The sequence below is a fragment of the Canis lupus genome, chromosome 9, assembly GCF_048164855.1.
Source record: "Canis lupus baileyi chromosome 9, mCanLup2.hap1, whole genome shotgun sequence".
Lineage (NCBI taxonomy): Eukaryota > Metazoa > Chordata > Mammalia > Carnivora > Canidae > Canis > Canis lupus.
Window position 1 is genome coordinate 72,959,373 of NC_132846.1, and position 27,342 is coordinate 72,986,714.

Here is a 27,342-nt window from a genome sequence, read left to right on the forward strand (position 1 = left end):
ACCTGTTGACCTGAAATTTTTAGACAGCAAAATTTCCCAAGCTCCTTGTCCCAGCAGCTGCTAATGGGCATGAATCACACCAACTCAGCTTCCTGTCCTCCTCCAAAAACCCACACGCCCTCCTCCCTCAGCTGCAGCTTGATCCATTCCTGACTGCTGTAGCTTACAAAGCAGAAGGCTCAGTGCGCTATTATTCTATATCCAGGGTATATACAAAAACATTGCTGAAGAAAGATGTTTTTAGTATCTTATGAACTTTAAAAATGCACATAGAAGTACTTTGTAGACAGTAAGAAATTTACAAATGCGATATTTATTGGGCTTAACAGGCAGGTATACGAGCCATAAAGTACATCAGCGTCTTTGATGTGATGCTTCCAGTGCAAAGTTACACCTCCCAACAGCTCTTTGCCTTCCTCTAATTAAAAACTCACATAAAGACTACAAACATATTTTTAACTTTGGTTTCAGGTTTCAGTTTTGTTGATCTTGAGATATAAAGATAATCTCCATGTTAAGAAACAACTTCATCTGGGAAAGATCACAGACCCCCCACATCTAAACATTAGAACTCACATCCTTTCAGGACGCTTGGGTGGCTCAGCAGTTGAGCATCTGCCTTTGGCTCAGGGCATGATCCCAAGGTCCTAGGATTGAGTCCCGCATCGGGCTCCCTGCAGGGTGTCTGCTTTTCCCTCTGCCTGTGTCTCTGCCTCTCTCTCTGGGTCTCTCATGAATAAATAAAATTAAAAAAAAAAAAAAAAAGAATTCATCCTTTCCTCTTGAGCCCCTTCCCTGTATCATATATACACTCTCCACCTCAATACAAAGCACTGTATTGTAACACTCAATAAATTTATTTTACCTTCCCTGAAGTTCAGGTCATAGGCAATCTTAGAACTCAAAAAAGATTCTTTTATCTTTGAAATTTGGTTTGACAAGTAAGTTCTGGATGTTTTTGGCAGTGTATGCATATAACCTGGAGGTTCCCCATCCTGGCCGGGCGAGTCATATGGCAGAGTTTTGCAGGCCCACCCCAGACTCACTGAATCAAAAGTCCTACCAATGGGGTCTGGGTCTTTATTTCTTAAGACTTTCTGAAGCAGATATGCCTCACAGAACCCGAGACTCTAGATTTGGAGTGAACAAATCTGTGTTGCTCATAAATAAATAAAAATCCTTAAAAAAGAGGAGGTGCTCATACCCTCACCCTCAAGGAAAGAGGTCCAGAGATATGGTTTAAAGTTGTACAAAGTAATAGAAAGATAAGGATATTATTTCTTTTTAAGATTTTATTTATTTATTCACAAGACACACACACACAGAGAAAGAGAGGCAGAGACACGGGCAGAGGGAAAAGCAGGCTCCCTGCAAGGAGCCCGACGTGGGACTCAATCCCAGGACCCCGGGGTCATGCCCCAAGCAAAAGGCAGACGCTCAACTGCTGAGCCACCCAGGCGTCTCAAGGAAGTCACAACAGTAGCTAATAAACTAAAATCACAGCTCAACAACACTAAGTTGGGAAATAGAAAGGCAAAGTAACTTGCTCAGGTTTAACTAGCCATGAAGTTCTGAAGCCAGTGCCTGAATATGGGCCTTGCACACTCCAGACCATGTTCTTTACCCGCGTCAGGCTGTGCCAAGCACTGCGCTAGGAAGTAACCTGCCCAAGGTCACACACCTGGTTAGTGGCAGAGCCAGAAAAAGAAACTAATTCTCTAGCCTGAAAATTACTTGGAAAAGTTATTAATAAAACTTCCAGAAAAGACTACGTTGAAAATTTCTCTCATTCACTCATCCCCATTCATTCCTTCATTTCTGCTCATTCTTTTCACGGACACCGACATTTCTTAAAAAGAGTTCCTCCACTGAGACACACTTCCTCCCACTCCCCCCCTCCCCCGTCAGGCCTGTTCTCCAGGGCTATACCATCTGATAAAGCAAGTCCTCTGCTTAAGACAACTAGGAAGGAGACTACAACCCACCAGGCATTTTGTCTTTCAAAACCTGACAGAAGGATTGAGACATCCACATGGAAAATCCAAGCGAGTCTGCTTGCTCATCTCCCAGTCTAGAACTGAGAGCACCTGCTTCTGGGGACGGGCCACTCAGTCACATGCCCTGAAGGGAACAGCTGCTGTGCCAAGAGGCGCCATGGCTGAGGGTGGGGGGTGGGGGGGTATGAGAGATGTTGGGGGGCGGCAGGCAGTGGCTGTGCCCGGGACCAGCCTGTGTGAGGGGGCCAGACGTGGACTGCTAAAACCACTCAGTGGCTCTGTGGAACTTCATGAAAACTTTAGAAATATTCAACAGAAATGCTAATTTCTACCCCCCAAATAAGTCTTTAAAGAGATATTGTAACCCAAGGTCATTCATACCTGTAAAAAGCAATTCCAAAATTTCAACTTGATTCACTATTACTTACGCCATTTTCCGTGCGTTTCTCTGCAGGTACATTTATTATATTTCTCTGAGTTCTTTGCTCTTGGTTCTGACGGCCACCTAGAGAAATGAGAGGGCCACATTTACTAAAAGATACACGAGTAAGATGATACTCTCCCATCTCTTCACTAATTATTTATGCAACACAAGTGAAAAATACCATGCTGAACAACTCAACACTTGACACAGTTGAAAAAAAATGCTTTATAATTTTTATAAAGTTGTTCAAATGAAATTTTTCTTCTATTTCAGAATCTTGAAATTGACTCATATCAAAAGATTTCTAACACTTAAAAATGGTCAATATGGTAAGTTTTATGCTATATGTATTTTACCACAACTAATTTTTATTAAATATTTTTTAGACTTTTTTATATTTTAGCAGGGACTAAAACAGAACTTAATATCCAGCAATAAGAACACTGCTGCACAACTGATCTTCACAGGCAGGGTCGCAACGGACACGGGACATCAGTGCAAATTAGGCATCTTCAGAATTCTCCTTTATTCCACAAAAATTAAATTATTCCCCCAAGAAGGCTTCAAACTTCAACAGTAGAAATTATATGTGCCATATCTTTTAAATAAAATAAAGCCTGCTGCATGCTTGTGCACCTGGTAACTCAAGTCACAGAGACCAAAGTCTTTGATGCCAGCCCCTACCCCACTCATCTCTACAGCTGTTCCTTAATGTCATTTGAGAATTACTGCATCCCAGAGCATGCTTTAGTACCTAAAATCCATGACTTCAAAAGCACATGAACCTCATGTTAAAAAAAAAAAAAAAAGGACAACGTGCTTTTTTTTCTTTCTTTCCTATTACTTTGAAACATTTGAAGAAAAATGGTATAATGGAGGTATGGCTTGCTTCACTTTTAAGCATGCATTCTCAAAGACAGTGATATTGTCCCCTAGAGGGCAAAGACTAGTCCTTGGGGAATAAAAAATACCTTACTCTTTTTATGTATATAGCAAAGATACAGAGTACAGGAACAAATACATAGTATATCTGATGGGGAAAGATGAAGATAATAATAGAATGTCGAAAAAAGGGAGCAAAAATTCAAAAAGAAGTTAAACAGATTTGAGTGGCATGGCATGCAGCCAAACACAGTCTTACAGCACACAAGAGCCACGTTGTGGAGTCTAGAGTAGTTTCCTAGTAGCAGGAATCACTCTCACACACACACACACACACACACACACACCCTTAGACTATGGCATCTATCAGCTTACAGGGTAAATTAGATTCTTAATTATTCTTGGTATTTTTTAAGGAATAAAGTGTTCAGATTAATTTAATACTCTACAATTTCTCCCTCTTCCAAATAACAAGCTACCAAGAAGTTGGAATACTACAAAACCCACAACATTAAATTATACCAAGTGCCACTTAATCTTGATGGTAAAGATGACCTTGCATTCTGGAGTCAGAAAAAAATGAACAGTCAGAGGTGACATTTGGTGAGTGCTTCCTGTGCATTGGCCCTACTGAGCACCGTGTCAGTACACCTCACCAACCTCAGTCACAGCCCTATGCACCCTGCAAATGAGGTGAGGGCAGGAGCCTCGGAGTCACTTGCCCAAGATCCACACTAAGTAAGCAGCTTGCTCCCCAACTCCAGTGCACCAGCTCCTGGGTTGTAGTGTATGCTCTGCAGATGGCCTTCATCGAGCTACTTTATACTTCAAGCATGTTTCCCCAAGTGTAATCAGTAATTGAAGTGAACATCCTCTATGCTCTTCTAGCTCCCACATAGAGAATTCTCATCATTTTAGTAAGGGAGTTCTTTTACTTCTTGTTATGTATATCCTGTAGTTCTACGTAATACACACTCAAATGTAAACCCTTTTAAATAATATCAGATGGTGACAACTGCCTTATACTCAGCTCTGTGGGAAGCACAGAGGAAACATGTTCTTGAATCCTCGATGCTGGCTGCTTAGAATACAAACAGGAGAAGCTCAGAGAACAAAAACAAATCAGGGAACAAAGCACTCCCCCCCTTTTAAAAAGGTTTATTTATTTATTTGAGACAGGGCTGGTGGGGAGGAGAGGCAGAGGGAGAGAATCTTTCAAGCAGACTCCCCGCTAAGCACCGAGCCTGACACAGGGCTCGATCCCACAACCCATAAGATCCTACGATGAGCGGAAAACAAGAGCAGGAAGCCCAACTGACTGAGCCACCACAGCGCCCCAAAAGCACTCGCCATCTTATTACTTGGGCTCTGAGAGATAGGTGCAGTTTGCATAAGCATGGGAAGAGGAAATAAGGCAGAGGGTAGAGCATTGGGGGTGGGGGGCTTGTGAGTTAGGGACCACAGCATATGAAGATGCAAGAAGGGATGTGGCTGAAAGGGAGAAAGAAGGGATGGGGAAGGAGGTTGAAGAGATGGGGAAGGTCCTATTACAAATATCATCTAAACTAACCTGGGAAGTGTCAAGTAGGGAGGCAGGGATTTTGCTGGAAGGTTCTGTAAAGTGATGCAAGGTATGATGAATTTGGTTCTTCCAGTCCTGACTGATGGTCCCTGCCAACCTGGGAATCCCTGTCACTACACCTCCCTGGCAGCTTCCTTCATCCTGGTCTGCATGCTCCCCTCTACGTCCTGTTCATCTTTCAAGGTCCCCAAGTATGCCTTTTCTAAGTACTATGCTTTGTGCTGACGGTTGTCCCCTTCAGACCATGCAGCTCAAAATCCCCTCCTCCCACTGGTCTGCTGCACACACTGCGTCAGCACCACTAGCTGAGTAGCACTGTAGGTGATGATGAAGGTCAACTGGAAGGTGAGCACTGTCACCTTCCTTATGACTCCAAACAGTTAGCTCAAGTATCCCCAAAACTTCTAAACTTTATAAAATGAGAATAAAATAAGACCTCACCCTCAGCCCTCCACCCGAGACATTAAGGATTATGTACACATATCAGTAAGAGTAAAATATGAAATTTTAAATTTAAGTACAGCTAGGTAGAGGAGGGGTATAAGTATTTGGAGAGTTCAGGCAGAGAGCTAACATAAATTCTTGGCACTAGAATAGCACTTAGCTGTCAACTAGTCTAGTTTTCCTTCTCAGGAGGCTTTTGTCCTGAGAGGTTGGGCCCTTGTCTAAGGTAAAAAGTGGATGAAGGGCTGGACCTGGAGCCTTGGTCTGACTCCAGAGACCAGCAGCTGGATGGAGTAAGACCCAGAAGTAATGGCACATTGTAAGAAACAGCACTAGAACAATACTTATAGCTAAGGAAAGATGGTTTTAAAGTAGCTAGTAGTTGATCCTGGAGTGCCAGGATCGAGTCCCACATCAGGCTCTCTGCATGGAGCCTGCTTCTACCTCTACCTGTGTCTCTGCCTCTCTCTCTCTGTCTCTCATGAATAAATAAATAAAATCTTAAAATAAAGTAGCTAGTAGCTTATCCTAGGGCAAAATGTCCTTTATGATAAAATATAAATAAAAGGAGATAACTTGCAATACAGGTTTTTTTTTTTTTTTTTTACAAAAGGATATCCCTTGTTTATTTTTTTTAAATACCAGAAGTAATCCACAATCACTGTTAAATAGCAAGTCAAGGGTCTCTTAACTGCACAGTGTATATATAGGCAGTTAAAAAAAAGATTCTCTTATTTTGTTTAAATTCTTAAATTAAAAAATAGGTAGCATATTCCCATAGTCCAAAATTCAAAAGGAACAGGTATACAATCAACAACTTGCCCTCCCACTGCAACGCCCCCCGCCCCGCCCGTCCTGCAGCCTTCCCCCAGGCTAGCAATATTACCATTTTCTTACATTGCTTCCTGAGACACTTTATGCACATACAAGCCAATACAGAGGTACAGAATTAGGTTTCTGTCCGTGTCACACAGAATGCAGCACAATGTGCATATGGTTTTGCACTCTATTTACTTACCTGTTCAGGAGATGGGGGGTGGGGGTCAGGGCTCAGAGCTTCTTCCTATTTCTGACTAGAGCAGCCCATGGTATGGATGTACCGTCGTTTCTTTGACCCGATGCTCACAGCAGGCATTTAGGCTCTCCTACGAGCAATGCCCCAGGAGCTATGTTACGTCTACGTTATTTTGTGTGTGTGTAGGCACAGCTTTAGGATAAATTCTCAGAAGTGAGACTGTGCTTCTGTAAGTTTAATAGATATTGCTAAACTGCCCTCTGCAGAAGCTGCCTACTGGCACTCCCTTGGCAGCATGGAAGAGTGCCTGTTTCTCAACCTCCTTGCCAACACTGTCAGTAAGCGTTCTAGTCTTCACCAGTTTAACAGGAGAAATTAACTCACTGCTTCCCCTGAATTTCTTTTCTCAGGAGTAACACTTTTCACATAACCTAGGGTCAAGTAAATTTGTTTTTCTGTAACCATGTGTGTTTACATTTTGTCTTTAAAAAAAAACAAACTGATTTTCCTTTTCAATTTTTTAGAAACTCATATATAAAGGTACTTGGCCCTTTGCAATATGAGCTATCAATGCTGTTTCCCAGTTTATAATTTGTCTTTTGACTTTGCTTAGGGTGGTTATTGCCACGCAGTTTTAGGGGTTCTCTTTTTTCTTTTTTTTTTTTTTGGGTTCTCTTTTTTCAATAATTTGCTTTACCAGTCTTTTATGGCTTAGTGTTATACTCAGAAAGGTCTTTTTCACTCTAAAATTTTTTTAAAGAAACACTTCTCAGAATTTTTCTCAACCTTTCAAGGTTTTATTTATTCTTAAAATCTTGATATTTGACCCATCCAATATTATCAAAAACAATGTCTTTAAGCAACAGGCCTCCTGACATGTTTGAGTCTGTATCACCTGCATGGCCTGGGGTTCGGGGAATGAAGCAAGGCCTACACCATGTGGAGGAGCTGTGGACTGCTAATAGAAGTCACAGAAATGGCAGACACCAACTCTATCTTTCACCACTTGTGAGTGAAGGGAAAAAAAGATGTAAGTTATTTTAACTTTTATTCCTATTTTACTTAACTTTTATGGCAGGAATTAACAAATGAGGAAAGCATTTATCTACCTTGCTCACTACTCTCCGTTGGGGAATCCTCATGTCGAAGGAAAAATTTCACTTCTTCCCTGCGTGGCCCCCACTTCTGAAGATGTTCATACATCATGTGATCAAAAGGTATAGGACGCTCTAGAAAAAAAAACCACATCTTATTTATTTCAGAAACAAAATGACTCCAACCAAAAGTAAAAAATAAAAATAGATTTAAATAAGTGTACACACACACATATATATTAGAATTCAAGGATATTATAAGCATTAAATTTTAACTTGAATGAAGTAAAAGTAAGAATCTAAGTTCCCAGGAAATAATCTAGATAGCACATAAACACAAGAAGTATATGTAAAGTCAATTCTACAATATGAAATTGGGAACACTGAAAAATGCCCTCTAGAATATTTATCAGGATACAGTGTGACTCCTACTCTTCAAAGAAACACATTAACACACTGGTCTAGCCTCATCACCAGTTAAGATGTTGTGTGTGGCAATCAGATACACGCAGGATGGGACAGGGTACCTCCTTACAACTCAGGTACCAGTGATGTGAATGTTGGCAAGCACCACACTTCAAATGTTAAAAAAAAAAAAGCACCCCCCCCCCCACTTAGAGTATTGGCATAAGTGCTCTTGAGAAGAGCACTAACATAACTTAAAATTACAAGGTACCATTTCATAGGTTTCTTGCTAGTTTGCTTAGAACCACACTACATGTACAAATAGAAATCAAAACAAACCAAAAAGCTGGGCTGTGTGCCTTTTTCTTATTAGGTATATGAAGAACTATTTATACTTTGGATACTAACCCTGGGTTGGTTGGTTACATATATTGAAAATAGGCTTGTCCTTTTTCTTTTTTTAAAGATTTTATTTATTCATGAGAGACACACAGAGAGAGGGAGAGACACAGGCAGAAGGAGAAGCAGGCTCCTCACGGAGAGCCAGATGCGGGACTCGATCAGGGGACCCTGGGATCACTCCCTGAGCCCAAGACAGACACTCACAACTGAGCCACCCAGGCATCCCCCAAAATAGGCTTGTCTTTTAATTTTTTGTTGGTGCCTTTCATTATACAGAAGTTTAAAAATTTTAAATATAAGCAGTTATCAATCTTTCTGAGTTTTTTGTACAACAAATCCTCTCTACTCCAAGGTCAAAAGAATATTCTATAGTTTTTTCCTACAAATGATAAAGTACTGCTTTTCATTGGTTTTATGGAACATTGTTTTCCCTACTTGAATCATCAATCGTCCCAGCATCATTTACATACTCCTGTCTCCTTCCTCTGGAGACTTGTGATTGCCACCTCTGACCTGGCCCAGGCCTTGGATAGCCCTGGGCTCTTTTATTCTGTGGGCTGCCACCTACCTCGTGGTGATGCTAGTCTTCACTGCTACCCCACTATCACTATTGTCTGCTAGGTTACGTCCCCTCACTTGGTTTATCTTTAAAACTGTCTTGGCACTGCTTGGCCCTTTGCTCTTATATATTTTAAACGAGCTGCTTGTCAAGTTCTTTTTTAAAATGCAGGCTTTTGACTACAATCATATTTATAAAAAAATTGGGGAAGATCCAAAATCTTTGTAAATTGAGTCTTCTAGTCCATGAATGTGGTTCTGTCTCTCCATTTTTTTCAGGCACCTTGTGTTCTTCTATGATTTTTAACATCACCACAGAGGTCTTGTAAATCTTAATTCTATTCTTTGTACCTTACAGATTTTGTTTACCTAATATATAAAAGTAACTTTCATTTTTGAATGCTAGCAGACCTCTAGAATAGTAGCCAAGACAGTAAAGAGTTTACTCAGTTTCCCCTAATGTTAACATCTTAATTATTGTATCTTTGTCAAAACTAAGAAACTGACGCTGGTGCATTACTGTTAATTAAATTCCAGGCTTTATCTGCATTCCACCAGTTTTTCCCCTAATGTTCTCTTTCTGTTCCGGGAACTAAACCAGAAAACAACATTGCATTTAGTTGTCTAAACCCTGGGTCTCTGCTGGTCTATAACAGTTCAGTCCTTTCCTCATGTTTTTGTTTTTTTAATGACCTTGAGAGTTTTAGGAGTTCTGATCAAGTATTTTACAGAATGTCCCTAACTTTGACTTGTCTAGTGTTATTCCCATGGTTAGACTGAGATGGTGGGCTTTGGGGAGAACTCCACAGTGGTTGAGTGCCTTCTCATCCCATCCCACCACCCAAAAGGTCCTATACCTTTTGACCATGGTGCCATCACCATGACAGATCACTGTGATGCTGGCCTTGGCTGCTTAGCTGAGGTGGTGTCGCCAGGTTGCCCCCCACCCCAACTACTACCTGATTCTCAAACAGGCAGTTGGCAAATGGAGGGGAGGACCATAGGCTGACGACATTAGCCTTTTTCTCGAGAAACATATCCCCCCCCAACACTTCCTCACATACCAAAGACTGATTCATAGGACCTATCATAACCTCTAGCTCTGTAATAGGAAACTGGAGAGAAGTTCTCATTCTAAAGAGATTTATGCTTTGGGAGCTCTCCCCCCACCCCCACTCTTTGCTGTTACCAACACTGACAACTGTGGTTTGTGTAGGTAAAAAGTGAATTGTGGAATTTTCATATTTTGGGGGTAAGTTCTTGCTTAATTATGCCTTTTGGTTTTACATCTTATTAGTGTTTGTGTTTTACAAACATTCCTAGAAGCCCAAAGTGGAAATTTTTGAAGACAAGGTATGAGATAAGAGAAACTCTAAACCTAGGCCTACATTCAAGAGAAGTGAAAACATATGTCCACACAAGCACTTGCACGTGAATGTTCGCAGCAGCATTGTCACAACCAAAAAATGGAAACGACCCAAACGCCCATCACCTGTTGAATGGATAAATAAAACATGGTCTCTGGTCTCTCATACAATGGATATTATTAAAACAAAAAAGGCACTAAGTATTGAGACATGCTACAACATGGATGAACCTTGTAAATATTTGGTCTGGTTAAGTGAAGGAGCCCGACCAAAAAAGCCACATATTCTATGATTCCATTTATATGGGTACCTAGATACTCAAATACACAGGGCCAGATAGTCATGCAGTGGCTGCCAGTGGCTGGCGGAGGAAGGAATGGAGGGAACACAGATTGGTAACGGCTACACAACACCGTGAATGTCCTAGATATCACTGAATTGTACACTTTCACATAGTGATTTTTATGATATGTAGATTTTATATCAAGTTAAAGGGAAAAAAGGAAATATTGAAATGTTCCCACTCCTGCTTGTGCTTGGAAATGAGGAAAGCTCACAGGCAGTGACTTGAGAGTGGCAGGACGACACAGCAGCACCGTCACCTTCCACATGAGCATATGGCTAGGTGAGAGACCGTACTCTACGTCTATCCTGAGAAGTGCGCTTTCTCTAAATCTGCCTAGAGAAGTAGATTCCAAGACAAAGAAAGAACTTTACAGGCTGCAGTCTAATTGTACATTCAGTGTGATAAATTGCTCTGCCTCAGATAAGTTCTAGATTTCTATAAAGAAAAGAGTCCCGCCTTTCACAGCAAGGTAACACACACTTTGCTGCTAACACTGCACCTTCCTGACATGCGTGCAAGCTCGGTCTTGTTTATTAAACGTCAGAGTAAGGACAGAAATGGTCTCAGTTGAAAATTGAAATCTGTGTTTGCTTAGCTCAAGTTCAGCACACAACTGAGTATCTGCACAAAAAATCCAAGCACAAAGTGAACTTTAAAGAAGTAAATATCATTCTACAGTTTTAGTTTTGAAAATAACACTTTTTATGTATACAGGCCAATAAAAAAGGTTTAAGATTTTATAATTTGAGACAGAGCATGCACACATAAGCTCAGAGAGGGGAGCAGAGGGAGAGAGAATTTCTAGCAGACTTTGTGCTGAGCACAGAGCCTGATGCAGGGTTTGATCTCAGGACCCTGAGGATCATGACCAAAGCCAAAACCAAGAGTCCAACACTTAGACCGATTGAGTCACCCAGGAACTCCTGAGCATAACTTTATAATCATTAAATCTGATTTTATACTAAGTCAGTTATTTAACAAATTTATTGCTTCCCTTTATGAATTAAATATTTCAAAGAAAAAATCCATTTTAAGAAAAGTAGGCTGGGCGCCTAAGTGGCTCAGCAGTTGAGTGTATGCCTTTGGCTCAGGGCATGATCCTGGAGTTCTGGGATCAAGTCCCACGTCAGGCTCCCTGCAGGGATCCTGTTTATCCCTCTGCCTGTGTCTCTGCCTCTCTGTGTCTCTCATGAATAAGTAAATAAATCTTAAAAAAAAAAAAAAAAGAAAAAGAAAAAGAAAAGAAAAGAAAAGTAAGCTAAGTTTCACTGCCTTACACCTGTGAAAGATACTGTGCCTCACTAGCATCTCCTATCATGGGAATGTAAGGTATAACTTTCAGGTGTTCTTGGATAAGGCAAAAATAAAATCAAGTAGGAAACTTAAAAAGGAAAAGCTGAAGGTTCTACCTCCACCTCCTAGTTTGCAATAGAGCTGGCCCTGTGTGGGGAGGGAAGCACAACTTTATTTTTTAATTTTTATTTATTTATTTATGAGAGATACAGAGAGAGGCAGAGACACAGGCAGAGGGAGAAGCAGGCTCCATGCAGGGAGCCCGATGTGGGACTTGAACCCAGGAATCCGTGATCATGCCCTGAGCCAAAGGCAGGGGCTCAACTGTTGAGCCACTCAGGCGTCCCTGGAAGCACAATTATAGCAGGCTAATATGATACACTGGCCAAACTGACAGACTGTGACAGGCTGAGCTGTGTCCCCCCCACTATTTCATAGTTTGAACTCCTAACCCCCAGAACCTCAGAATGCAACTCTTTGGAGACTGGATTTCTAAGGAGGTACTAAGTAAAAGTAAGGTCACTGGGGTGGACCTAAATCCAATTTTTCCTCATACAATGAAGAGACTAGAAAAGATTAGGACATAGACATGCATAGAAGAAAGACACAGAGAGAAGGTGGCATCTATAAGCCAAGGAGAGAGGCCTCAGGAAAAACTAAGCCTGTCAACACCTTGATCTCACATCTCTAGCCTCCAGAATTGGGAGAGAATGAATGTCTGGTGTTAAGCCTTGTAGGCTGTAGTACTGTGTTATGACAGGGCTAGCAAACTAATATACAGATCCACAGAGAAGCAGTCTCTTCTCAAAAGCATTGACAATTATACTGGAATATTATATTTATGACATACTGATCATACTAATATGAGTTGTAGGTACAATAATTCTTACTCAAGGATTCTCTGAAACCTGAAAATTACTGTAAGGGTTTCTCAAGGGTAGACTGAAAATGGCTGTTCTAAGTGCTTTCCCATTTCTCTGAATCTTACCCACTAGAAAATAACTTTTCGGGGATCCCTGGGTGGCGCAGCGGTTTGGCGCCTGCCTTTGGCCCAGGGCGCGATCCTGGAGACCCAGGATCGAATCCCACGTCGGGCTCCCGGTGCATGGAGCCTGTTTCTCCCTCTGCCTGTGTCTCTGCCTCTCTCTCTCTCTCTCTGTGACTATCATAAATAAATAAAAATTAAAAAAAAAAAGAAAATAACTTTTCAAGACCCAGCTTTGCTGTTTTACTCAACGATTTAAGTTTTTACTGAGGGGATATGATGGTGAACAGACAAGCTGCTGCCTTCAGGAATTGTAATCCAATGAGAGATGTGAACATGACTGCATTATGTTCTGATAAATACAACAACAGCATTGCAGCACAGAGGAGCGACACTTAACACTGACATTCAAGGAAGGGCTGAGAGGCAAAGAGTGAACAGAAGTTAGTCAAGCAAAGATGGGGTGGGTGCTAAGGATTGTTCTAGACAATAAGAACGGCATATACAAAAGCCATGGCAAATGTAGTATGCTATGACTCTCTGCTGTGAGGCATTAGTCCTCATTCCTGGTGAGGTAAAACAACAGGTTAGGATTTCAGGTGGGCCTGGAGATAAGGAGAGCACCACTGAGAGACTCCTGTAAGGGAGATGAGCATTCTCCATGACCAGGGACCAACTGGGGCAATGATACTTAGAGAAAAAGTTTATTCCTTCCCGGAAAAGTAAAAGGAGGGAGAAGGAGGTAAGGACTTAGTAGTGATAACAAGTAACAAAGAACAAGATGCTAAGTGATTGGGGAAGAAGGAACAATAAAAATGATCAGGGTCAAAAAAAAAAAAAAAAAAAAAAGAATGATCAGGCTCTACTGCCAGTCCCCCAACACACTGTCATTATGTAACTGTCCCACTGCTTCCTGTCACTGTTATCAGACAACTGAGGACCTACCCTCTTACCTCTGGTTTAGTGATAGTCCCAACACTTACCAAAGTCAAACGCCTCTCAATGTGCCCTGAAATGTTTGTTCGGAATGCTAAGGAGAACATTAAAAGCACAAGACTTTGGAAGAAAATATTTAAAAATCATATACCCAATGAGGGACTTTTGTCTAGAATATATAAAGAACTCTTACTGGGGATGTAACGTACAGCAGGGTGACTTTAGTTAATAATACTGTATTGCATATTTGAAAACTTTTCAAGATCTCAAAGAGATCTTGAAAGTTCTTGTCACAAGAAAAAAAATTTTTTTAACTGTATGCTGACGGATGTTAACTAGACTTAACTAAAGTGATCATTTCACAATATATACAAATATGAAATCATTAGGTATACATAAAACTAGTACATTTTATGTCAGTTATACTCCAAAACCAAAGAACTCTTATAACTCAATAATAAAAAACAACTCAATTAAAAAAATGGACAAAAGATTTAAATAGGCATTTCTCAGCCAGCCTGGCTGGCTCAGTGGTTTAGTACCGCCTTCAGCCCAGGGCGTGATCCTGGAGACCTGGGATCGAGTCCCAAGTCGGGCTCCCTGCATGGAGCCTGCTTCTCACTCTGCCTGTGTCTCTGCCTCTCTACCTGTGTCTTTCATGAATTAATAAATAAAATATTTTAAAAATAAATAAATAAATAGGCATTTCTCTAAAGATATGCAAATTGCCAATGAGTACATGAAGAGATACTCAACATGATTAGTCACTAGGGAAATGCAAATCAAAACCACAATTAGATACCACTCACACCCACTAGGATGGCTAGAATCATATACATAATACCAAGTGTTGGCAAGAATGTGGAGAAACTGGAACCCTCATTTACTGCTGCTGAGAATGTAAAATGGTTGCTTTGGAAAAGAGGCTGGCAATTCCTCAAGTTAAACAACTGCCTTACCACCCAGCAATCCTATTCCTAAGTATACGCCTAAGAGAAGGGAAAACATGTTTTTTTTGTTTGTTTGTTTGTTTGTTTTGTATTTCTAGGCTATGTGGTTCATCTGCCAGTTTTTTCAAATTGTTGCAAATCTCCAAAAATTTTCCACTATATTTACTGAAAAAAATCCACACACAAGTGGGCCTGAGCAGTTCAAATCCATGTTATTCAAGGGTCAACTGCATTTGCTCTTCACAACTTAATATTTTTCAAGGGCCTACTGTTTAACAGGTGTTGTACATAGGGAAAAATAATATAAGTGTTTCTGCCTTGAAGTTTCAGAGGTGAAATGAAAAGTAGATGAACAACTCAACACATATCAAACAAAACACTGTAAAGCCTCAGAGGACAAAGAACTCTCATATGGTTCACAGTGAGATCAAAAAAGATTTCACAGGGACGCCTAGGTGGCTCAGCGGTTTGGCGCCTGCCTTTGGCCTAGGGCATGATCCTGGAGTGCCAGGATCGAGGCCCACATCGGGCTCCTTGCAGTGAGCCTGCTTCTCCTCCCTGCGTCTCTACCTCTCTCTCTCTCTCTCTCTGTGTGTCTCTCATGAATAAATAAATAAAATCTTAAAAAAAAAAAAAAGATCTCACAGAAGAGCTGCATCCATTTTCCAAGCTTATCTCAGATGGCACTAGTAAGGAACAGATCACGTATCTTTTACAAAAGGCATCTGTAAACTCTTACCCCACGTAATGTGGTTTTAATTACTCAGTTCATTACTACAGATAACTAAGAACTAGAAGCAATACCTTGCATTCTATAAATATTATGCACTTATATCTGCAGTGTCTAACACGTACCATTTCCCCTCCACACCTCAGCTAAGTGACAACTGCCTTCTCCAGGTTCTTTGCAAAATTCCACAACATCCCGACACGTTGTTTCTGGTGTTATAGGAACTTCTGTTAGAATCTGTTCATTGTTGCTCAAGAACACGGTTAATATCATCTGTAAGAGAAAAGATTAAAGTTACAACATAAAGTTACTATCATAAGGAGATTAACCTGTAAATTTAAACAATTCCCTCCACCTCCCACTCCTCCCACCCACACCAAAATGCCTGCAGGATTAGTTTTGGGAAACAGATAAGCTAATTCTAAAATTCATGTAGAGGGGAGCCTGACTGGCTTAGTCGGAACAGCATGCAACTCTTGATCTCAGGGTTGTGAGTTCAAGTCCCACACTCGGTATGGAGACTACACAAATAATAAAGTTAAAATGAATAAACAAAATTCATGTAGAAAAATTAAAATGAAAAACAAGTCGGGAAAATTCCAAAAGAAGGGAATTAGCATTACCAGATGCTATAAAGCCTCGAAACAATATGGCAGTAGTACATAAATATATCAATGGAACAAATTATGAAGTCCAGAAACAGAAAATGGTAAATGATGGAGATATCTCAAAACTGAGGAGAGCAAAAGGCTATGCAATGACTGATGTTTGAACAATTAAAATTCCCATCTGGGGAAAAAAAATGGATTCGTATCACACATCCTTTACCAGCATAACCTCCTACTAATTCAGATATTTAAATATAAATCATAAATTTATAAAAGTTCTAGAATAAAACCAAGTAAATTCATTTTTATAACCTTGGCGTACAGAAGCTCATTCTGGCTTTAGTTAAAAAACCAGACACTATAAAAAAAGATTGATATATTCAAGCAAAAAAGACGAACTGAGGGGAAAATTTTTGCAATGCAAATTACGAATAAAAGGCTAATCTCCTTAACATATAAAAAAGCTCCTAAAAAGTGATAATAAAAAGACCAAATATCCCATTTATTTCAAAAACTGGCTGAGGAAGGGGCGCCTGGCTGGCTCAGTCCATGGAGTGTCTAACTCTTGATCTCGGGGTCATGAGTTTGAGATCCACGTTGGGTTTAGAGCCTAGTTTTTAAAAAAGTTTTAAAAAGTTGGCTGAGCAAATACAACAATGTATCATAATAAAATGCAAGTGGCCCTTAAACATGAAAATACATTATCATGTGTTAAAAAAAATTGTCCAGTATTTTTCTTAATCTTTAAAATAAACCTACCATTTTGATCTAAGATCTAAAGTGATCAAAATGGAAGGGATTTCTTTTTTATTTTATTTTTTTAAGTAGGCTCCACATCCAGCATGGAGCCCAACATGGAGCTTGAACTCACAACCCTGAAATCAAGACCTGAGCTAAATTCAAGGGTCAGATTTAACCAACTGAGCCACCCAGGTGCCCCTAGAAGGGATTTTTTAAAAAAATATTACTCCTGGGGTGGCTGGGTGGCTCAGTCAGTTAAGTGTCTTCCTTTGGCTCAGATCATGATCTTGAGGTCCTGGGATTGAGCCCCATGTCAGGGTCAGCAGGAAACCTGCTTCTCCCCTCCCCCTCTGTCACTACCCCCTGACCCTCTACCAAATAAATAAAATCTTAAAAAAGAATTACTCCTGTGCAGCCCCAGTGGTTCAGTAGGGCAGCCCCGGTGGCTCAGCAGTTTAGTGCTGCCTTCAGCCCAGGGTGGGATCAAGTCCCACAACAGGCTCCCTGCATGGAGCCTGCTTCTCCCTCTGCCTATGTCTCTGCCCACCCTTCTCTCTCTCTGTTATTTACTTATTTATTTATTTATTTAAAAAAAAAATTACTCCTGAAGTACAATTCAAACCAAAGATTTCCTTTAATCAGTATTATGAAATATTTCAGCTTATTCTTTGATCAAAGTCAGAAACAAAACTTGCATGTCCCAAAATCCTCCTCTCACTTAAAATCTCAGCTGTCAATTAAGTATTTTAGTTCACTGTTAAAATAGTTTCCTTGAAAGTGCCCTAAATTCCTAAATTTTGAGATTAAACATCTTTATATTGATGATCAGATATTATGTACCCAAAATTGGTAACAGTTTTCAACTGGTTTCCTTGCCACCAACCTCTCCTCACTCCAACCTCACCTCTGGCGTTGCCAGTTCACTTTCCAAATGAAGTCATTCCTTTACTTAAAACACTCAGGAGTTCCACACTGCTGAACAGCAGCCCTTCCCAAATGATTTTTTTTCTAGTACATAAACAGGAAACAGGTTTCTCTACTGAGCACTTAAGAGTCAAATGTTCGTGTGAACCTCTACCTTCTTCCCCAGAGAAGCTTTTGAGGCTTGGATTTCCCGAGAATATCCTCTGACAAAGCCTATAGCCTCCACGGTGAGCTCCCAGCTCCCAGCACAGCAGACACAACGCAGCATAACCTTCTTGGCCTCCCAGTCCCAGGCCCTTCACACACTGAGTCTTGCTCCCTCAACTCCAGTCGAGTTCTCTCAGGCTGCTGTCCCTGAGCACTTCGTCCGCTTGCCTGTAAACTTCAATTCACCCTCCAAAATTCAGTTCATATGCTACCACTTTTGCAAAACCTCCCTTTCACCTCCTCCTCTCACCAGGGAGGCTACATGCTCTGTCCTTTGTGATCCAGTTACTCTTCATGCCTATCTTTATTACTTACATCACAGCATTAACATGTCTCTCCCCTGCTCACTAGGCTCTAAGCAATCCCCTTCTGAATCCCACATCTCCCCCTGCCTCGGCAGTATCTGAGGCATGGTAGGCACACCAACATCTGGTTGACTCCATGAATGATACGCAGGATAGAAAGCCTCCACCATACCATACCACAGAGGAAATACTGAACATAATCTAAGATACATCAGTCTGTTCAATGAAAAAGCATTTTTTGTCTGTTCTTCTTATATATTATAAATACATTTCAATTTTACAGGAAGTTCAGCAGTTATTTCTGTCCACTAATGCATAAGAGAAAATTATAAAATTGGGGGCTTTTGAATATGGAAATAAATGGCCTGGAATCTATAGAATTTGGGAAAAAAATAGTAATTCTTGCATCTGGTGCAAACATGTCTAGAACTGAAGGGACAGTTTAATGCTTTCCCAGTTTCAACAGAGCCAGAATGTATTTTTATTCTTGTTTACACACATTTTATACTTCTAATGATACATTTTGTAATTTCACAGACAATGCTTTTCAGGATTTAAGAATATATTTTCCTAAATCATGCATTGTAAATCAAAATTTCAAACTAGTTAAAATATTTTTTTTTAACCACCTTCCCTTTACGTGCTAATACTATAGTTCACTAACAAGTAGTAGAGTGCTCTGCTTCCCGCAGTTCCTCAGAGTATTTTTATTCCTCTGCCTGCTGCAGCAGCCCGCAGTATGTTCTCAACACCACGAGGCAGTGAGTGTTTACATCATTGGCTTCTGGATGCCAGAACTCTAGCCAGAACTGGTATCGGCATGCTCACCTCCCACCATGGGCCCCAAGCAGCCCCGTTAGCATGTACTCATAAAAACACGGCTTGTGCTCACTTGCTCTCAAGAGCAGTCCTTGATGAACATGCTGTCAGAATGAATGATGGAATGACACTATTTTGGGGCACTTTTAAATTACCCAGACTTTTCAGCTCACAAGTAAGATCAGCGCGCTAGGGTGGGGGAGGAGAGAGAGGCAAGAATGGCACAGTTAGGAGTCTGGACATGTAATTGTAAAAGCTAAGACCACCCAGATAACTCATCCAAAAGTCACTAAACATTACTTCAGTTTTTAAGCTCTGTATTATAGTCTAGTAAACCTTATCTTTTCTAATCTTAGCAAAATTCATTTGTTGTAATCTCCAATATTTCAATCAAAGCTAATTTCATTATAATCATGGCAGATTTAAAGCTTTCAAGATAAACGAAGCTGGTATTGATCTGGATGGTAGACTTTTTAAGGCATCACCTAAAATTAAAGCTGAAAAGGCATGTGACTGCCGTTCTAGCAAGATTTCCTTCACTTAAAAAAAAAACTAAACATATCTAACACAAGTATTATATTGTATGGATCCTAGAAGCACTTTTTGTTTTGTTTACAATTTAGTATCTCTAAAATCATAGTATATCTTAGAACTGATAGCATGTCACAATCTGACAGGTAGTGTTATTTCTTCTTTTAATACAAAGTATAAGATAGATGAAATTCAATAGGAACTAAAGAAAACAAGTACAGAGAAAAAGCAGTTAATGTTTATCCTTCCTAAAAATGAATATGCTGGAGAAGAGATCTGGTTAATCACAGTTAGAAAAACCTGCCAAGGTGTGTACTGTGCGCTGTAACACACACAGCACGTGAGGACAGGATGCCAGCCTCCAACCGCCCCCCTGCCCAGACAAGCCACTCCCACAGACTGCACACCCGGCTCCTCCTCCTCAATCATCTACACTCATCGCCTCCTCTTGGAAGTTTTCCAGACACCAATGTTTGTCCTTCCTGACCCAACCTGAGACAGAGCCTCCTATTCTGCTCTGACAGACTGTGGCTATTTCTAGTGCCACATTCTTACGCTAAATAATGGGTGTTTTCTTGATTACATCCTCTACTGGAACAGTGTTTGTGATTCACAGGAGAGAGGTGTAACCCATTACCAGGCTTTGAAATCATCTAAGTGTGTCTCAAGCTGTATTTATACTTATTATTATTTGTTTAACCTAAAAACCCCAGAACTACCATAAGGCCAGTGAGGGCAGGACTAGCGTGCTTGAACTCAGAGCCTGAGTGCAATGCTGGACTCCTAAATGGTGCTCAGTGAATGAAGACAGGTCAGCAGGCAGGTAACTATATAACCATACGGAGTAATCTGAGAGTTCACTTTACCCTTACTTTCAAGGACACTGGAGCTACATAAAGTCAACTAATCAGTAATAATCACAAATTCATATATCTACAAACATCTATATATATATACTTTAACATTTTTACAAACTTGGCATTTAAAGGATGTTCCTGTCAGTCCAAAGAAACCAAACAAAGCACAAATTAGGGACGTATAAGACATAAAATAGGAACTAACTGCAATATACATATGTATTGAATCATCACTCTGTATATAATGTTATACAATGTTATATATCAATTATACAATGATACAACATTCTACACCTCAATCATATCTCAGTAAAGCTGGTGGAACAATGATGCATAACAACAACAAAAAAGGAGCTATCCTATAATCAAAAAGTCAGATAATAACCAAGTGTTGATGAGGATGTGGAGAAACTAGAACTCTCATGCACTGGTATGAGAATATAAACTGGTATAGCCATTTTGAGAAACCATTCAGCAGTTTAAATCGTTAAACACAGATTTATTACCATCTGATCCAGCAATTCCTCTCCTAGTTACCTATCCAAGTGAATAAAAATATATGTCCATACAAAGTCTGGTATGCAAATATTCATAAGCAGCATTATTCATAATAGCCAAAAAGAGGAAACAATCCAAACGTCTACTAACCAATAAACGGATGAGGTATATCATACAATAGAATATTATTCAGCCATAAAAAGAAGCAAAGTACTGACACATCCAGGCTGCAACAAGGATGGACCTTGAAAATATTATGCTACGTGAAAAAATTATGCTTACACAATCACATATTATATAATTCCATTTATGTGAAGTGTCCATAACAAGTAAACCCAGAGAGATAGAAACTAGGGGAAATAGACTGTAAAGAGGCACAATATTTCTCTTTAGGGTGAAATAAAAGTTCTAAAATTAGACTGCACTGATGGTTGTACAACTCTGCAAATTTACTATAGATCACTTAATTGTTTACTTGAAATTGAGTGCTATGGTATATAAATTATACCACAGTAAAGGTAAATGTAGGACTACACACTTCCAGAAAAGGAAATAAGGAATTCTGCTTATGCAATACAAAGAAGCTTGAAATAAGTCAAATTTTATCATTGGCTCTATCACTGATTTTGCTGTGCACCCCCTCCTGCCTCCCTGGGTCACAGCTTCTCCTCAGTAGTTCAGGAGACAATGTGGATAGGATATACCAGTTAGGACAACGTTTATCAGACTTTGCTGGCCCTCAGCCATTCAAATAAAACATTAGATGCCTTGGCCCACCAACCCCACCTATTTCCGTATCTAGTGGAAAAGGAACACAGGGACAACAAAGATAACTGAGGAGAAATAAAATGATAAAAGCTATACCATACTGCAGTTACTGCAGGTAATAAATAACTCACCTGGTAGCTTATAAGTAAGCAGTTCATAAAAGCCATAGAAAGCACCACCTGGAGTCAGAAAACCCTTTCAAGTTTCCTAACAGGCTGTGTGCCCCAATATGAGAATCAGCCTCAGCTCCCTTCCGACCTAACATATTGTAACACTGTTCACCGATTCACCAATTTAGAAACTCAGAAATGTTAGTGCTGTAAGGAAAACTAAGTCTAAGATCTCCCCTTGAATGCCTCATGCCACTTCCCTAAATTAGCCTCTCAAAGACAGAAAAACAAATGCCAGGGAGCCCTTCTCTCCTCCCCCCTTACCCTCCCCACCCAGAGCAAGGAACACAAAATCAGACAGACCTGGGAGGTACTCTTGACTCCCTTCTCTCTCATCCTCCACAAAGAACACATTAGTAATACTATGGATCCTAATTTCAAAGTATACCCAGAATCTGATTGCTCTTTTCCATTGCTACTACCCTGGCCCAACCCACCACTACCATTCAGCTGGACCTCTGCAAGAGCACCCTAATTGGTCCATATTTCTACTTCTGCCATTCATTCAGTTATATCACTTCACCTAATACCCCCAAGTGGTTTTCTACCTCTCTCAGAATAAATTCCAAAGTCCCAAGTCCTGTCTACAAGGTCCTACATGATCTGTATCACACAGAACACCACTTTGATCTTACCCCTTACCGTACCTCCCTTCATTTTCCTGCTCTAGCCACAGTGAAAGAACATGTTTTCACTGTTCTTCCAACAGAGCAAGCCAATTCCTGCCTCAGGGCCTTTGCACTTATTCTTTACCTAGACCATGCTTCCCTCAGCTATTAGCATGGCTGTATTATTCTCTTCTTTCAGGCCTCTGCTCCATTGTCACCTTATGAGAGGAGCTTTCCCTAATCAATGTATCTAACATAACACTAGTCTATCACTCAATCTTTTTACTGTCCCGCTTTTTCTTTTCTTCTTAGCACTCACCACCAATCTATATTTATGTTTATCCCCTGTCTATTCCTCACTGCTCCCTAAGAACAAAAAATTTACTTAATTCACTGCTGTATCACTACTGCCTGCAGTTGTGCCCAGAATATAGTAGGCACTCAATAAACTTCTCCAGCCATATATATTTTTTTTCAAAAAAAATAAATAAAAATAAAATTTCTTTTTTCAATAGGTTGGGTTATGAAGGACTCCTGCCTTATCATCAAGGTCTCTATAAAAAAGACTGCCAGTATCATACCCCTCTAATCAGTGAGTTGATCCACATCAGAGAGAAGGGAAAAGCTTTTTGAAAAACGTTAGCATGAAAGTCAGGAGTCTGTACACATGTGACACTTGGCAGATTTCACTCAAACCTAGAGATGCATGGACGTCCCTTGCTAAAGCCTTCCCTCTTTCCACAAGGTGGCACTGCAGGGTATCAGGGAGTGAGTTTTCCCTGCCCCTCCAAAATTTGGGAGGAATAAGATTAACTCCATAGAAAACAGAATAGTTTAGTAAAATCATGTTAAGTTCAATTTCCAAAACTGGGGTTTGCATTATTCTAGGAAAAAAACAAAACAGAATTGCCCTGTGGAGAGCAATGAAAAAATTTTCTAATCAATGAGAAGTATAAAACTGCAAGAATACATGTTAACCCTTTTGAGAGGGCAAATACATGTAAATATTTGAGTAGCATCTATTCAAAGTTAAATATCCAGGGATGCCTGTGTGGCTCAGTTGTTTAAGTGGTTAAGTGTCCGACTCTTGATCCCAGTTCAGGTCTTGATCTCAGGGTTGTGAGTTCAAGCGTCACATTGGACCCTACCCTGGGTGGGGAGTCTACTTTAAAAAAAAAAAGTTAAACAACCATTATAAATTAGATCCTCAGTAACCATATCAATTCTGTTTAGCTCAAATTACTGTTTTTGTTTGGCTTTAATGATTTAACATTTAGGGCACCTGGGTGGCTCAGTGGTTAAGTATCTGCCTTTGGCTCAGGGCATGATCCCAGAGTCCTGGGATCGAGTCCCACATTGGGGTCCCTGCAGGGAGCCTGCTTCTCCCTGTTTATGTCTCTGTATCTCTCTCTGTGTCTCTCATGAATAAATACAAATTTTAAAAAATGATTTAACATTTAAAAAGCATATATTCCATTATACAAAAATTCCATCTCACCAATTTGAACAGGTAAAATCTAAGTCATACGTTATTCCTGGAAATACAAAGTACACACCTTAGCTTCCCTTAACTGAATCTCTTCAGTATTTAAAAGCATATGCATTTAAAAAATACATAAATGCATATGCATTTTAAGGAAATCTGTCTAAAACCATGTAGAAATACAAAATTTCATGGAGCTTAACCATTACACTTAGATATGTCATTACTATCAGATGAAGAGGTGATGCAGCTGACCAAATTTAGTCTATTCACTAAAATTTAAAGAATCCTCTACAATAGAAAAAGGGCAGTATCAACTCTGAACTCCTGTTGATCAATGTTGGGAATCACTGCCCAGAACAGTTGCTTTACTGACATTGTCCATGTGAATGTTAGGGAAGCAGAGCAAACACAGATTTTCAAACCACAGGCTATGACCTACTAGTGGGCTGTAAAATCAATTAGTGCCTCAAGGGCCAGTTTTGGTTTCTAATGGAGTAGAACAGAGCAATATAAAACAGTGTTAAGAGAACAAAATGACAAACCACAGACTAGGAGACATTATTTACAAAATACGTATCTGATAATGGACTTATATCCTAAATATACAAAAAACTCTTAAAACTTGGTAATAAGAAAACAAACCAATCAAAATATGAACCAAAGGTCCTAAAAGATCAAATAAGACATACAGATGGCAAATAAGCAGAAAAGATGCTCAACATCACAGGCCACTAGGGAAGTGCAAATTAAAACAATACTGACAGGCAGCTCTGGTGGCTCAGTGGTTTGGCGCCGCTTTCAGCCCAGGGCATGATCCTGGAGACCCAGGATCAAGTCCCACATCAGGCTCCCTGCATGGAGCCTGCTTCTTCCTCTGCCTCTCTGTGTGTGTCTCTCATGAATAAATATTAAAAAATAATAATAAAATAAAATAAAATATAAAATAAAATAAAACAATACTGACACCACACACCTATTAGAATGGCCAAACCCCAGAACGCTGACAACACTAAATGCTGGTAAGGAGGCAGAACAAGAGCTTGGTGATGGGAATGTAAATGGTGCAGCCACTCTGGAAGGCAGCCTGGCACTTTCTTACAAAACTAAACATACCCTTACCATATGATTCAGCAACTGAGCTCCTTGATATTTACTCAAATGAATCCGACACTTACATACAAAAACCTACACAGCAATGTTTATAGCAGCTCCATTCATAACAGCCCAACTTGGAAGCCACCAAGATGTCCTTCAGCAGGTGAATGGGTAAACAACAGTGGTCCATCCAGACGGCGGAATATTATTCAGTAATAAAAAAAGAAATGAGCTATCAAGTCACAAAAAGAAGAATTTTTTTTTTTAAAGATTTTAGACCTAGAGGAATCTTAAATGCATATTGCTAAATGAAAGAGACCAGTATGAAAAGGCTACACACATAAGATATATTTCAACTATATGACAGCTCTGGAAAAGTGAAACCTATGGAGACAATAAAAAGATTAGTGGTTGCCAGAGGTTTTGGGGACAGGAAAGGATGAAAAAGCAGAGCACAAAGGACTTTCAAAGCAGTGAAAATACTCTGTATGATAGTGTAGAGTGGATAAACATTGCACATTTGTCAAAATCCACAGAACTGTACATTACAATGACTGAACCCATGTAAACTATGGCCTTTAGTTAATAATTTATCAACATTAGTTTGTCAATTACAACAAATGTAATACATCAATACAAGATGTTGATAATAGGAGAATCCTGGGGGCACCTGGGTGGCTCAGGTGGTGAAGCGTCTGCCTTGGGCTCAGGTCATGACCTCAGGGTCCTGGGATCCCTGAGCCTCCCTGCTCAATGGGCAGGCTGTGTCTCCCCTCTTCCTCTCCCTCTCCGCCAGGCTTGTGTGCGCTCTCTCTTACTCAAATAAATAAATAAAACTTTAAAAAAAATAATAGGGGAAACTAAGGGGACTCAATTTTTCTGTAAACCTAAAATTTATCTAAAAAAAAGCTAGGGGGAAAAAAAAGCTAGGGGATCCCTGGGTGGCTCAGTTTAGTGCCTGCCTTTGGCCCAGGGCCCGATCCTGGAGTCCCAGAATTAAGTCCCGCCTTGGGCTCCCGGAGTGGAGCCTGCTTCTCCCTCCTCCTGTGTCTCTGCCTCTATGTCTATCATAAATAAATAAACAAACAAACAAATCTTTTAAAAAGTAAATTAAAAAAAATAAATTAAAAAAAGCCTATTTGGTAGCCTGGGTGGGTCAGCGGTTTAGTGTCGCCTTCAGCTCAGGTCATGATCCTGGAGTCTCAGGATCGAGTCCCGTGTCGGGCTCCCTGCATGAAGCCCGCTTCTCCCTCTGCCTGTGTCTCTGCCTCGCCCTCTCTCTCTCTCTCTGTGTGTCTCTCATGAATAAATAAATAAAATAAAATCTTTAAAAAAATAAAGAAAGCCTATTAAAGTAAAAAATGAAGTAGTACATGATTACACATGGTAAGTGTTAGCCCCTGAAATTCCAACTACATACATTTACCAGATGCATATGTGTGTGTGTGTCTCTAAGACTGAATCATCCTGTAACAGGTACTTAGTGTGGGTCATGGTCCAAGAAGTTTATAAATGAAATACTGCTCTCACGGCCTGATGACACCAAGCTACATGAAAAATCACTGCATTGCCATCACTATTTCTCGGTGCTTATTATTAGGCACGATATGCACCTCACACATTCTCAATTCTCACATCAACTCTGTAAGACAGATACTACTCTTCATTTTACAGAGTAGGGAAAGGAAGTGTGCAGAGGTTAAATAACTTGTCCAAGGTCACTGAGCTAATTAATACCAGAGTGGGAGGTGACCCTGGTCTGACTCCCAGGCTCTGCTCTGAACCACTACTCTAAACTGCTTAGGACAAAATACAAAGGGAAAGAGCAAACATTTTAATAAATACCTTCCTACTTATACTTCCCATTATTTAACAATTACCATTTCTCAATTAACTAAGTTTTATCTGTTTATGTCTGAACATATCTGAAATGCAAAATTAATCATTATATAAGAAAGTCAGAACAAAGAATCATGCATTTTTTTCTAATTAATCAACTAACTGTAAAAGTATGTGGCTAAAACCATATAAATGTTCTAATTATATTTTCTTAAACTTTCAAAAATTTACATTAAGTATACCCCAAATTTTCAGAATAAGATTTCTGTCGATAAATTTCTTTGTAAAATTCAAGAAAATATATTCCTGTATGTATTTCTTAAAACATATCTATCTACTCCTAGGTACATATCCAACAGAATTAAAAATCTGTCTTACACAAAAACTTGAACAGAAATGTCTACAGCAGCATGATTCATAATAGCCACAACATGTAAATAGCCCAAACTGATGAATGAATAAATCAATGTGGTGTA

The 27,342-nt window shown here is 39.9% G+C and overlaps 1 protein-coding gene across 5 annotated transcripts in view; it reads right to left on the reverse strand.

Moving 5' to 3' along the window:
- PPP1R13B (protein phosphatase 1 regulatory subunit 13B) overlaps window positions 1-27,342 on the reverse strand; it is an 88,889-nt gene that overhangs the window by 36,207 nt on the left and 25,340 nt on the right. For 2 of the 5 annotated variants that reach the window (XM_072840067.1, XM_072840066.1), the window contains exons 1-4: window positions 17,838-18,130; window positions 15,536-15,683; window positions 7,454-7,573; window positions 2,426-2,502 (exon numbers count right to left, since the gene is read on the reverse strand). In XM_072840067.1, the coding sequence (XP_072696168.1) occupies window positions 2,426-2,502; window positions 7,454-7,573; window positions 15,536-15,683; window positions 17,838-17,951 (459 nt within the window). In that variant the 5' untranslated portion in view covers window positions 17,952-18,130. Of the gene's footprint in view, window positions 1-2,425; window positions 2,503-7,453; window positions 7,574-15,535; window positions 15,684-17,663; window positions 18,150-19,087; window positions 19,107-27,342 lie in introns of those variants that run through there. The other 3 variants (XM_072840069.1, XM_072840070.1, XM_072840068.1) reach the window with 3 other exon arrangements.